General features: G+C 52.6%; 1 protein-coding gene across 1 annotated transcript; it reads left to right on the top strand.

The window, feature by feature from the left end:
- The first annotated feature begins 2,113 nt into the window (after positions 1-2,113).
- On the top strand, positions 2,114-13,349 carry LOC126064780 (C-type lectin domain family 18 member A-like). Its single transcript, XM_049864063.1, has 12 exons — positions 2,114-2,337; positions 2,846-2,937; positions 4,501-4,740; positions 8,088-8,185; positions 8,621-8,742; positions 8,941-9,048; positions 9,662-9,754; positions 10,107-10,213; positions 10,829-10,958; positions 11,284-11,380; positions 12,358-12,449; positions 12,971-13,349. The coding sequence occupies exons 1-12, from the start codon at positions 2,193-2,195 to the stop codon at positions 13,006-13,008; spliced, it is 1,362 nt and encodes a 453-aa protein (XP_049720020.1). The 5' UTR covers positions 2,114-2,192; the 3' UTR covers positions 13,009-13,349.
- The last annotated feature ends 633 nt before the right edge of the window (positions 13,350-13,982 follow it).

Below are 13,982 nucleotides of genomic sequence, written 5' to 3'. Positions count from 1 at the left end.
ACCCAGCATAGAACAAGGCTGTGGAAATTGAACTCGAAAAGATCCCTGATGTGAATTGAAGGAATGGGAATGTGAAGACAGAAAGCCTGGATTAGTTGAAATGGTACCATGTGCTTGCTGGGTGGCCTTGGACAAGTCCTTTAGACACACTGAGCTCCAGTTTCCTCATCTACAAAATTGACATCGCATCTGCTACCACCCAGAGTTATTGTGATGATTAAATTAAAATCACACTTGAAAGTGCTGTGTAAACTCTGTAAAAACAGTAGCTGTTATGAGGACTGCTGGGAGCTGGATGTAGTGACTTTGAGGTTTCCAAGGTCCTCCACTTGAGAGAAAAGGAACTCCTGAGGCTCTAGGTATCATGGAGGACATACAACACCAGGCTGGCTTAGGGGTCCTTGTGCCTGGCCTTGCCCCCACTCCCCAGTACCCACGATGATACAATGATATCCCCATTCCATCAGTGTCCGCCTGGGAAAGCCAAAGCCCACTTGTATCTTAGCAGAGTTTCCAAGGAGTTGACATTGGGCTCTGAGAGGGTGCTGGCTCAGGAGTCAGAGGTCATGCAAACTCCTACAGGAGGAAGTAGTTGTCTTGCAAGATTGTCCTTTGGGATGGTTGGATGAAGTTTGATCTGCCCTGAGAGGAATGTGGGTGTGTTAGTTATCCAGTGCTGCTATAACAGAAATACCACAAGTGGATGGCTTTAACAAATTCATTTTCCCACAGCCTAGTAGGCTAGGAGTCCAAATTCAGGGCGTCAGCTCCAGCGGAAGGCTTTCTCTCTCCATTGGCTCTGGAGGACGATCCTTGTCAGCAGTCTTCCCCTGAACTAGGAGCTTCTTCACACAGGGACCCTGGGTCCAAAGGACGTGCTATGCTCCTGGTGCTTCTTTCTTGGTGGTGTGATGTCCCCAATTCTCTGCTTGCTTCCCGTTCCTTTTATCTCTTGTAAGATAAAAGGTGGTATAGGCCACACCCCAGGGAAACTCCCTTTACATTGGATCAGGGATGTGACCTGAGCAAGGGTGTTACATCCCACCCTAATCCTCTTTAACCACAGGCAGAGATTAGGATTTATAACACTTACGAAAATCATAAAATGGAGGACAACCACACAATACTGGAAATCATGGCCTAACCAAGTTGACACATATTTTTATGGGACACAATTCAATCCATGACAGTGGGCATTTGGCATTTGGCTGTAAACAGCCTCTTTTTTTCTAAGAAGTGGGAATTGTGGTACAGATCTGCTTCACCTTATTCTAGCAGGATTAGGTAGGCACGGCCAGGCCCTGAAGCACCATGGGGGTTTGCTGCCCTCCCGCAACATCTCCTGTTTGTCTGCTGCAGACTTGTTCCCAGCGGAGCTGAGTCAGCCAAGGGCAGCACGTGCTCTCCTCCCTCCCTGCTTTGCCCCGTCCTGTCCCAAGGTCAGGTGGATGAGGGTGGGGGGGCACCAGAGCTGGAGTCCAGCCCCCCACACTGTGCCCGCAAAGATTGTCCTAAGACACCTGTTTTCCTCCCACAGGTGCAGCCCCAGTGCACTCCCCTCCAGCCCACTGCCCCAGGTTCCCCAACTAGATGCACCTGTCTGGTGTGCTATTACCACCTGCCTTTCAGTATGTTTAATTCATGACTGGGGGTTGGGAAGAGCTTCCCAAGAAAGGGAAGAACTCCCCTGGGTTCTTGCCCGGTTACTGCCCGCCCACAGGGCACACTGCCGAGGCCCCAACCTCTCCCCCAGGCCCGAGGCTGGCTCGTGGAAGCTGCCAAGGGGCTAAGAGGACACCACCTCAGCCAGGGCACAGCCACCACTCACTAATCCATAGGCCTGGAATGTCTGCGGGCCAATCAGCAGGGTCTTTGAGGGCTCCCCGAGGGTGCTAATAATCCTGCAATGATTAGCAGGGTCTTGGGGTCAGTGCACACTGCTCTGTCTGCTGTGGGCGGGGCGGGCAGGACAGGCCAGAGGCCGAAGAAGGGAGGCGAACCCAGGAGCTGTCTGTCTCCACAAGCCAGCACCGACAGGAGACTATTTGGACACACAGATTACTCACCAGCCTCCCTGCTTTGTCTGCCAGCCCAGCCCAGCCTGATTCCTCAAGATTGTGAATAGCTCCAGCCAGCAGGCCTGGGAAGCAGCTGGACTCTGAGCCCGCCGGGCCAGAGTGCCTAGCAGACCCATGCTGCAACCAACACCCTCCCCCGGGCCAGGGGGCTGGCGCCAATGGCCAGGCCTCCTGCCCGTGCTCCTGGCTCTCCTTGGCACCACCTGGGCAGAGATGCAGCTGTTCCAGCTGCAGGAGAAGCCAGCTCTGATGCCCAGAGGTAAGTGGGCTGCTTCATGAGGACAGGTGGAGGAGCTAGGAGGTCTGTGGAGGGTGCACAGGGACTTGTGGAAGCCAGTTCCCATGCCTGAGCCCTGGGCTGTGCCGGTGGCTTTAATGATGGGCCCCTCAGGACAGTCCAGAGATGGAGAGGGAAGGTGGTCCTGAGAGGAAGAAAGATGAAAGTGGTGGGAGCAAGGTTGGGGGTCAAAGAGGTGAGGAACACCAGGCTGGAGCCCCAGAAAAGCCTCGATGGCCAAGAGGAGGCCCAGCCAGAGAGCTGCTGCAAGCCCAGGACCAGCACCCTCCTCACACCCAGCCCCATCCCACCAGACTCCTCCATCTCCCTGGCTCCCTGCCTTCCCATGTGCACCTACCATCCCCCTCTCGGGTAGTCCTCAGGCCTGGCTTCCTAAGGTCAGGGTTGCACTCTCATCTCCCTGTGGTGACCTCCACCCAAGCCCTGGTCCCACTGCTCACGCGGGCCTCACCATCTCTCTCACCCCCAGCCTTGAGCCGGAAGGAGAGTTTCCTGCTCCTCTCCCTACACAACCGCCTGCGAAGCCGGGTCCATCCCACTGCGGCCAACATGCAGAGAATGGTGAGTGCCCCCAACCCAGGCCCCTGCAAAGGAGGCTAGGGGGCCACAGCAGGCACTCTTCCACCTGTGCTGGCGAGGCGAGGACAGCCAGTCACCTTGCCCACTGGGGAGATCATGGCCCTCCCTTGTTGCTGGGAGGCTCTGCGGCTTCATCCTCCCCAGTGCAGGAGGCTGGGCCCCTAGCTCACACTTGCCTGAAGAGCAGCTGGGTCCCTAGCTCACACTTGCCTGAAAAGCAGAACTCTTCCTTCACGTCCTGTTGCCACGGAGACCAGGAGACACGAAGGAGCCAGAGACTCCTCTTCCAATAAAGAGGAGTTTCACAAAGAAGTCCCAGCAGGATCAGAGGGCGGGAGACAGGGAAGGAGAAGCATCCTGCTGGGGTGGAGGGGGATTGTGTGATCATGGCCATTGCGAGGGGGCCTCTCCCAAGATCCTGCTCATTCAGTGATTCACATTTCACAGTGGGAGCAGGGGATAGGGTAGGGTTTTCCACCACCCTGATTGGGACTGTGCAGTTGGGGGCATCATCTTGGGGCTTGGAAACACTGGCCCCATAGTCTGGGACCTCAGCAGCCTCAGCAGATATTAACAGGCCTGAGAGCAGAGGGTGGGCAGGTTCCCCATGGCTGCCTCCCATAACCTCCTCTAAGTGTGGCTGGCAGTGGTGGCGGCGACCCTGAGAGCTCTGGGGTCAGTTTCCCAGGAGGTGGGGGTGGGGTGGGCAGGAAGGGAAGAGTCGCTTCTCCGACTTGCCCTTCCCTGCAACAGTTCTAACACCTCCCCAGCCCAGGCACTGGGTGGCCAGAGTACTCCCCGAAACAGTGGTCTGACTCCCTATACCCCATCAGCCCAGCTATAACGCCTGGGGTGTGGGTGGCCCCACCTGGGGCCCTGCAGGCAGGGGGGCAGATGGGATCAGCTGGTTAGCAGTTTGTACACTTTTTGTGGCCTTTTTGTCAAGGTCTTAAAAAGGGCATTTCAAAGCACGATACTAGTGTGTCCCCCTGCCCTCCCCTGCGCCCCCCTCCACACCTGTGACTCTGGCTGTAGGCACTCCTGCAGACTTTTAGGATTCCAGATAACCCCTTCTTAATACAAAGGGGAGATGGAAGCCCTTAGAGTGGTGTGGGGCTGCTGAGGTCCCCAGGGGAACCCTCATCAGAGATAAAATCAATGCCTAGTGTGGGTCAGTCCTAAGCTAATAAGCACCTTCCTCCCTACATCCCATTTATTCTTCACAACAATCTTGTTCTATAGGTACCTTATTGTCTCAGGTGGTCAGGTATCCAGCACCACCTGTGCTTTTCCCAGCACACCTTGGGAGAGCACTTGCAGGTCGTGTCTGATCCTCACCGGCCCCTGGGAAGTGACAGAAGCTAGCTCAGGGGGATTAGGCAGCCTGTCAGGTAGTACTCCTAGTCTAGTGCTCTATTCTCTGTGTGGGCTGGCGCCCCGAGGATGATCGGGAGATGGCTGGGGCTAAATCATAAGGTCTGGCCTGTCAGTCTCTGCCCCTTCACCCAGGGTCCCCTGCTGGTGTCTCTCTTTGTACAACCCCAGGACTGGAGTGAGAGCCTGGCCCGACTGGCTCAGAACAGGGCAGCCCTCTGCGGGGCCCTGACACCAAGCCTGGAGTCTGCCCCACATCACACCCAACAGGTGGGCTGGAATGTGCAGCTCCTGCCAGCAGCCTCAGCATCCTTTGTCGAAGTTGTCAGCCTGTGGTTTGCAGAGGGCCAGCAGTACAGCCATGCAGCAGCTGAGTGTGCCCACAATGCCACCTGTACCCACTACACTCAGGTGAGTCAGTCGCAGGTCCAGGTAAGATACCAGCACTGTGGCCCCTGAGGCCAGCTGGGATCATCTCAGAAGAAGCTACACTTTGTCTAGAAAATACTTGAAAGCAAAATGGCTGCATCATAAGGGACACGCACAACTTTATCAGGTATTGGCAAAGTAATTGCATCAACTGTACTCCCACCAACAAACCAGTTCCTACTTCCCGGTATTGTCAGGCTTCTTAATTTTTACCAAACCCAAGACTGAAATGGCACCTCACTCCATTTTTTTAAATTTGCATTTTCCTGATTAAAGATACTTAACAAGCCCCCATGGTCAAGAACCAAAGGATCAATACGTGGCACAGTAGTGGGCCTCTGACCCCTGCTCTAGCCCAGCACTGTTCTGATTGGCAAGGACCCATACTCTGATGGTTGTTATATGTTTTGAATATCACTTCTGTTTACTTGTTCTAACGTGATATGAGGTGTGTGTATATATTTTGTTTTAACCTCACTGCTCAATTTGGTTTGCTAAGTATTATTTGATAGTGAAATTGGCCTCTAAATTGTCTCATATCTCATGTTACTCTTAGCTGGATTGTAGCATTGCCATACTGGCCTCATGAAGTGAGCTGAGGCTTTGCTTCATTTTTTATTCCCTGGAATTATTTCTGTAAGGTTTTTCCTAACTTCTCCTGTAAAATTATTTGGGCCTATTATACTGTTTGTTCTGTGTAAGTATGTGCCTATATTAGCAGATTTTTAACTACCGATTCAACTTTTAAAAATGGTTATAGATCGCTTCAGGTTTTCAATTTCTTCTTGAGACAGTTTTGCCAAACTCTATTTTCTAATCAATTATTCATTTTTTTGCACATTTTCCAGTTTATTGGCTATAATAATTCATGACTTGCCAGATATTTAAAACTAGGATTAAACAGATGTAAAAAATATATATTGTAAACTATGTCCCTTTTTTTAATTTTAAGTACTGTTTATTTGTGCCTTCTCTCTTTTATTCTTGATCAATATTCCCAGAGGTTTGTCAGTTTTATTAGTCATTTCAACAAATCACCATTCTGTTTGTTTCTATCCTGTTTGTCTTTTTTATTCATTTTTGCTAGTTTTTATTATTTTTTTTCTTCTACTTTGTTTGGTTTACACTATTCTTTTTTATCTTGACATGATTCTTAGTGCATTAATATTAAGTCTTTATTCATTTTCACTGTATGCATTTCAGGGTATAAACGTCCTTCTAGACGTATTCCGCTGCATCCCATAAGTTCTGATATTTAGTGTTTTCATTGTCATTTAGGCCTAAGTGTTTTCTAATTTCCATTATGAGGTTGACTTTGATTTTGAAGTATATATCTAAACTTCCAAAACATGTTTTCTCTTTTATTTACTTCTAAATTATTTAAATTTTATTGCATTACATTCATAGAATGTGATCTGTAGAATATTGATTCTTTGGTATTTGTGGAAACTTGCTTCATGGCTTAGTGAGGGGTTAATGTTTGTAAAAGTTCCATGCATTTGTAAAAAGAAAGTACATGCTCTAACTGTTGGATGCATACGTATGACTATGAATTCATATTTCTCTGCACAACTCAGGCTCATATTTGTCATTTTTGGTGGCTACTAGTTTGTTTAGCTGTTCCTTTGTATTAACTATGTGTGCTGTTTCCAAGTTGTCACTGATTCTGAGATTTTAAATTTAAGTTTTGAATACTGCTAAAAGCTATCCATTAGCTTTTGCTGCACAAAAAACTACCCCAAAACTTAGTGGCTAAAAACAATAATTTATTTAGCCTACAATTCTGGGAGCCAGTGATTTGAGCTGGACTCAGCTGGGAGGTTCTTCGCTTGGCAGGGCTCATTCATGCAACTGCAATCAGCTGCCAGATTGGCTGGGAGAGGCTGTCTAGCCACAACTGGCTTCTCTCTGCCTCATGTGATTGTTCAACTTCCAGCAGGCCAGCCTGAGCTTGATCTGTGGTAGCTGTTCTGAGAAAGAAAAAAAAATTTTTTTTTTTTTTTTTTGAGTGAGTAGAAAATGAAAGGCCTCGGGAGCTGGCTCAGCATCACTTCTGCTCATCCTATTGGCCAAAGCAACTCATAAGGCCTGCCCATATTCAAAGAGGAAGAGATTCTTCCTCTTGATGGAAGAACTACAAAGTCAAATTTAAAAGAATGGTCTACAGGGATAAGTGAGCTGCTGTGGCGATGTTTGTAAATCTGTCACAAGCCTCTCGATGTCCAGGTGTCTTTGTTACTAGGTGGAAACCCCAGGTTCTTTCTCAGCATGACTCATGTTGGCCAATAAACAAGAGACTGAGGTGGGAGAACATGAAAGTCACCTTTATTTCATTGTACAAGGAAAAGGAGTCAGTCAGAGCTGCTGCCGCCAAGACTGCTCCCCAAGGGCAAAGAGACAAGTTACTTTTAAGGGGTTTACAAATAGGGAGTTCACACAAGTTACCTGAGCCACATTCTTAATTATACTACACAGGCACAGTGGGGTTTACATATAACCTCCAAGCAAAAGCAGGATTCAAACACAAAGCTGGAGGTGGGAGGAAGCCCAGCAATGGAAGACAGGATTTTTAATGCAGCACTGTAGGGGGCTGTCTCATTTTGGTTATCTAGTGCTATTATAACACACATACCACAAGTGGGTGGCTTTAACAAACAGAAATTTATGTTCTCACAGTTTAGGAAGCTAGGAGTCTGAATTTAGAGCGCCGGCTCTAGGGGAAGGCTTTCTCTCTCTGTCAGTCTAGGCGAAGGTCCTTGTCTCTTCACCTTATTTCCTGGTTCCTTGGAGATCTCCATGTGTCCTGACACCAATCTTCCCCCATCTCTGCTTACTCACTTGTTCGTTTAATCTCTTTTATATCTCAGAAGAGATTGACTCAAGACACACTCTACACTAATCCTGTCTCGTTAACATAATAAAGACAGCCCATTTCCAAATGGCATTATAAGCACAGACATAGAGATTAGGATTTACAACACGTATTTTGGGGGGACATAATTCAATCCATAACACCAGGTTTTTCTTTTGCCACAGTCCTCCACCAGTTACAGTCTCCCCTCCCTTCAAGTGTCTGCTGAACCCTCACCTTCTCCACACCCCATCCTCCCCATTAAAGCCTCCCTAAACTATTCCCACCCATCCTATACCCCTGCCCAGCATAGCTGCTGCTCCTGAGGCCCACAGCAAGTTGAGGGAGCTGCTTGTCTGCTTGGTTTATAACAAAAGCTGTGCCTTCCCACCCCAGGCAGGCATCGTCTGTGCTGCTGGCTCAGTCTAGGAGTGGGGGTGGCCCATGATGAGGTTCTAAGCCACTGTGTCTCTTGCAGCTCGTGTGGGCCACCTCAAGGCAGCTGGGCTGTGGGCGGCATCACTGCTCTGTGGGCCAGACAGAGATGGAGGCCTTTGTGTGTGCCTACTTCCCAGGGTAAGCCCCCACAACTGCAGGGTCCACCACCCTCTGCTGGGCCAACTGCAGTGGTGGGTAGGGGTGAGAAGGGATACTTTCACCTAGGGTGAGATACTACCCACCCACCCAAAAGGCCCTGACACCCTGATCCAAACCCTTGGTGGAGAGAAAAGAAGGAGGAAAGAGAGAGGTGTAAAAGTGGGCAGCACATAAGATTCTGACCATGCAGAATATGGCTTTTCCTCCAAAGCCCCTTCCTGGCAGTGCTAGCCTGCTTTCAGGGAATGTGCCACTGTTAGTGACGGTCATCTTTTCTTTCCTGGGAAACCTCCCTATCTCACCCTGACTCGTGGCTGAGCCGGAGGGAGCTGAGGGGTCATGCCCTCCTTCTGCCCCTCCTCTGCCTCCCCCAAGGCCAGGCCTTTCCAGAACCTCTGGTGCTTGCTCTTACAGAGGCAACTGGGAGGTGAACGGGAAGACAATTGTCCCCTATAAGAAGGGAGCCTGGTGTTCACTCTGTACAGCCAGTGTCTCAGGCTGCTTCAAAGCCTGGGACCATGCAGGTGGGCTCTGCGGTAAGTGCCCCACCCTGCCTGCCTCCTCCCTGGGCAGTAGCTACATGAAGGGTTAGTATGAGTATCCTGGGGAAGGGGGTGTGGGCAGCATCCTGAGGGGGTGTCTTGGAAGACCTGGCCTTCAACACCCTGGGGAGGCAACTGCCTGGCCTGCTGCATAGAGGTCCCCCTCTCGGAGTTCCCTCCTCTTCTGACTAGAGGTCCCCAGGAACCCGTGCCGCATGAGCTGCCAGAACCACGGATACCTCAACGTCAGCACCTGCCACTGCCACTGCCCCCCCAGCTACACTGGCCGATACTGCCAAGGTGAGGGGCACCTGGAGTTCCAGAGCAGGACTGACTGCCTGGGGGACCCAGTGCACGTGGGTGACTCAGGTGGCCGCCAAAGTGGGAAAGAGGGAGGCTGATCCAGGTGTGTGCACATGGGCACACACACGTGTGTGTGGTACGTCCTGGACAGGGGCTGCGTATGCACTGATGAACAGGTTCCCAGAGTCTCGAGCGCAGGAGGGAATGCTGGCTGTGTACTTGCTGAGTGTGCACACTGCATGGATTCCCTTAACAACACTCCCTGAGCACCGACTGTCTGCGAAACACTGAGCTAGGCTGCAAAGGGGTCAGATTTGGCCCTTAGGCTCTGGGGTGGTGGGAAAAGGACAGAATTAGGTTTTTGTCCCACTGTCCCCTCTTCCCAGCTTTGTGACCATAGGCCTGTGACCCAAGCCTCAACTTGTTTCTCTCTACACTGGGGATCAAACCAAAGATGCGAACTGCAGAAGCCATTTGGCAGCCCTCGTGGGCTCCATCATGAAAGGGGGTTCTTGCTGTGGCTGGCCAGCCCCTGCACGTTCAAGCCTGTGAGGGGCAGCAGGACCAGTGGCTGCAGGCTAAGCACTACCCCTCCTGTTCCGTCCCGCAGTGCGGTGCAGTGTGCGCTGTGTGCATGGTCGGTTCCGGGAAGAAGAGTGCTCCTGCATCTGCGATGTCGGCTTTGGGGGAGCCCAGTGCGCCAGTGAGTCCTGTACCAGGACCCCTCTGGCGGTGTGGTGGAGCCCATTGTTCACCACTTCCAAACTTCACCTTCGGTCATGTCATACTGACCCCTTAAAACTGGCCGTGGTGGGGGTATCTGCACCACAGAAATGGGCAAATGCTACAGATACTGGGGCGGAGGGGGGAGTTGTTTGCCTTTTTAAGGAGAGTTGGTTGTTACATATTTGCCAGCACCCACTGACTCCCACCCACTTTCCAGCCTGGAGCAGGTGGCCAGAAGAAGGAGTACTTTGAGCTCAGCTCTCTGGCAGGGTGGAGAGGATAATAATACCAAGGTACATACACACAAACTCAGGTCTCTCATCCCCCAGCCAAGGTGCACTTTCCCTTCCATTCCTGTGACTTGAGGATCGATGGGAACTGCTTCATGGTATCCTCGGAGGCAGACACCTACTACGGAGCCAAGATGAAATGCCAGGTGACAGGTGACCCCTGCCTCTTCAGGGACTCCCAGGGTCTCAAGCAAGGTCCTTCATGGAGAGACCCTGGACTAAAAGATGGTTCTTTGACTTCTCCTGGCCTCATTCTCTTCATTAGTTATAAAGCAGGAATCAGAAGGTTACATAATGAGCTGAGGGACCACAGGGACAAGGCCTCACCCAAGCCCCACCTAGGGGAGCTGTCCTGACTCAGCTCCAGCTGCAGGATACCATGCAGGATTTGAGTTCAGAGTGGCCAGACCTCAGCATTTTCTAACAGCACCAGAAATCCAGATTCTCATGTGGCTCTTCTTGATTTATTAACATTGGCAACAAATCTGAACATATATAAACATGGTGCAGGTGAAACAAAGCCCTTCTGTAGACAGGACCCTGGCTGGGTGCTGACTGGGCCCTGAGCACAAGAGAGAGGAGAGGTGGGCAGGCAAGAGGAAGGGGGACCCCAACTCTGGGAATCAGGATGGACAGCACTGAGCACTGCTGCCAGCGTGCACACATGCCTCCTCTCCTGTGACGCCATGGCTGCGGTGGGTAGTGAGAAGGGCTGCCTAATCCTGGGTCCCTGCCAGCCTGACCCAGGTTGGGGGTTACAGGGAAAGGGCGGGGTGCTAGCCCAGATCGAGAGTCAGAAAGTACAGGACATCCTTGCCTTCTACCTGGGCCGCCTGGAGACCACCAACGAGGTGACCGACAGTGACTTTGAGACCAGGAACTTCTGGATTGGTGAGTGCCTGACTTGTTGTGGGGTACAGTGGGTGGGGAGCCTGGGATGCCCCACCCTGCTTCAGGAACCCTGGGATGTGGAAGCCCAGAGCACCCACCAGCCAATGGTAAGGGTAGGGAAAGGACTTGGAGCCCAGGATGTGGTCAGTAGTCAGGCTGAGCAGAGGGCTGAACCCCTGGGAGGAGGGGCTTGGGTTGGGTGGGGGCTGGAAAGGCATGAAACGGCAGCCTCCAGGGACTAGGCCCTCCTCTCAGGGAAACCTAGGCTCTGAGTGGGGCTCGAGAATCTTGGGCAGTAGAGACAACTTTGGCTGCCCCGGCCCAGGGCTCACCTATAAGACTGCTAAGGATTCCTTCCGCTGGACCACTGGGGAGTACCAGTCCTTCACCAGTTTTGCCTTCGGACAGCCTGATAATCAGGGGTGAGTCTGGGATGCCTCCCTCCCTGGGGTCTACCTTCTGGCATGGGCCTGCCTGGGTAAGCCTCAGACTGCACTGAAGAATCGCCACCTAGCCTGCCACCTGGCTGAGCCACGAAGGGCCTAGGCCTAACCTGGTACCTGGCTGCCAAGGAAGTCCAGATACAGGTGGGCACAAACACAGTAGTGGGGGTGGGAGATGCAAATCAGAAAGCAGGACCCTGGCCTCCAGGAGCTAACATAAGAGGGAGGGAACCCAAGATAGCCCCCATCTATCCATCTGTCCCCATCATCCCCTCAGCATCCACCCACCCATCCACCTACTGTCCATTCACCCCCTACTGACTTGGCCTACATCAATACACCGATGCCAACATTCTTCCAGCCCTCCACCACAGTGCCTGTACCCCTGCATCCATTCATGCACCCCACCTGCCCACCAGCTATCCTGTACTGAGGGCATTCTGCTTCTGAGGTCCTGCCCTTGCTTCTAAGCCCAGGGATGCCCAGAGCAGGCACAGCTGGGGTGGAGATGGTCAGGCCCTGTGGTCACCGAGGGCCTCAAATATCTCCTCCAACCCTCCTTCACCCTTCTTGCCAGCATCCAGGCCTGTGTCCAGCCCATGGAACAGAGAAAGTGGGCCTGACCTGGGCTTCTCCTGGGAGGGAAGGCCCACAGGACTTAGGCCTGTCTGTTCCCAGTGCTCCCCCACCCCCCACCCCTCTGCCCACTGTGGCTGCGTGTTGGCAGTGGGGTAGGCAGGGTTGTTGCTCCAGGGTAGGGGGTTTGCCGGACAGCTCCCTTCCTTCCCTGAGAAGAGCTGGAGAGTTCTGGGGAGCAGGGATGGGACCTCTGGGGACAGGCAGGGTCTGGCTCCCAGCAGATGCAGGTGGCCTGCTGGGGTGGGAGATTTAAGCTGCTCCTAGACTCTCATAATTCACTTCTCCACCCTGAGCACCTTGGCGTCTTGGACCGGCAGGTTTGGTAACTGTGTTGAGCTGCAGGCATTGGCTGCCTTCAACTGGAATGACCAACGCTGTAAAACCCGAAACCGTTACATCTGCCAGTTTGGTGAGGGCTTCCCCACCACGGCCCACCTCCACCCCTGCCCCTGCTAATAACATGCTTGCTGGGGTACCCACTGGCCACTCCAGGCTGCTTGTGTATTCAAGCCACAGGTCCAGAGCATGTTTGAGCATACCTGGCTGCTGAGGACATCCTGCTTGGGGTGGAGGGGGGAGGTCCTGAGGCCCAGAGGGGAAAGATGGGCCCAGCATCACATAGCAAGTTCATATAGAGGCAGGACTGGAGAGTCTGGCCTGGGATTTCTCCAAGGTCCCTTTCCTTCTATCACTAAAGCTGCTGCTTGGGGACCTGTCTGGTCCCTTAGTGTTCTCTGATTCACTAGAACACAGTGAACTATGGTGAGGGGCCATGGTGAAACCTGGCCCAGCACCAGATTCCAGAAGCATCTGCTAGAATGCCCTGGAGCTTCCACATGGGGCCATGGTACTCCTGGACTGGGTGCAGTAGATGCCCATCCTGACTGCCTGGGCTGCCCCAACCCTTACTCTGTTCTGCTTTCTTTCCAGCTCAAGAGCACATTTCCCGGTGGGACCCTGGGCCCTGAGGTCTGGCATCTCTCCTGCCAGCCCCTGGGTGCACCAGCCTTGCTTACCTGTCTGCCTGCCTGCCTGGAACAGGGGCCAGGCTACCACCACATGCCCAACAGCCAAGGGAGTCTCAGACCAGTGCAGGGAGTAGGGCAGGAGGTGCAGTGAGGCCAATAAGGGGATAGGGTACCAGCGGAGCCTGGCATGGGGGACAGAGCCTGGGGCCCCTCAGCCTTTTGATAGGGAAGATGGAGCTCAGTTGGGCCCCAATGCAGAAGCCAGGACCCGCCATCAGAAGAGGCCTGGGGCTTCTTCCCCATTCAGAACACACTCCATAAAGGATTAAACTAAGTTGTGAGTCGGCCAGGTTTGTGAGTGCTTGTTCTGAAGGGGACTTCTGAGAATCCAGCATGATTCTGGAAAGACCATGGAGTGTCCTACGCTTGGCTGCCCAGGGCCTCCTACCCACTAAGTCCCTTCTCTGCTCACGCCCTGGACCCAGGCCATCCTCCGGAAGTGAGGCAGGAAGCCACGCCTCTCTGCCTCAGTGAAGGGTCATTTTTCCAGCAGCTCCCAGGGCAGGCTGGGTAGAGACCGCTTTGAACTCCTGTGCAATCGTGTGTATCCCTGGTGGAGTGCTTTCCGACAGCCAAGGGTGAGGGTGGAATCAGAATCTGGAGAGTCCCACCCCTTGTCCAGCTCTTTAGACATTGTAGCTCACACCCTCATGTGTCAGGCACCGTAACAGCCCCTGACATCTATTAAACCCTCACACGTTCTCACTGAGGGAGTACTATCACTGCCCCCATTTTACAGTTGAAGAAACGGAGGCATAGAGAGGTTGAATAACTTACCCAAGATCACACAGCTGGGAATCAACCCAGTCAGTGTGGCTATAATTTAATCTTTCCATTTTCTTTGGGCGGTTCAGCCTGTTTAATGCGGGTGGGAGAAGCTCGTGCGCGCCATGCCTTAGGGCGCGGGCACACGC

The sequence above is a fragment of the Elephas maximus genome, chromosome 21, assembly GCF_024166365.1.
Source record: "Elephas maximus indicus isolate mEleMax1 chromosome 21, mEleMax1 primary haplotype, whole genome shotgun sequence".
Classification (NCBI taxonomy): domain Eukaryota; kingdom Metazoa; phylum Chordata; class Mammalia; order Proboscidea; family Elephantidae; genus Elephas; species Elephas maximus.
The sequence above is the reverse complement of the archived record's forward strand: the minus strand, read 5'-3'. Positions and strand labels throughout refer to the sequence as shown.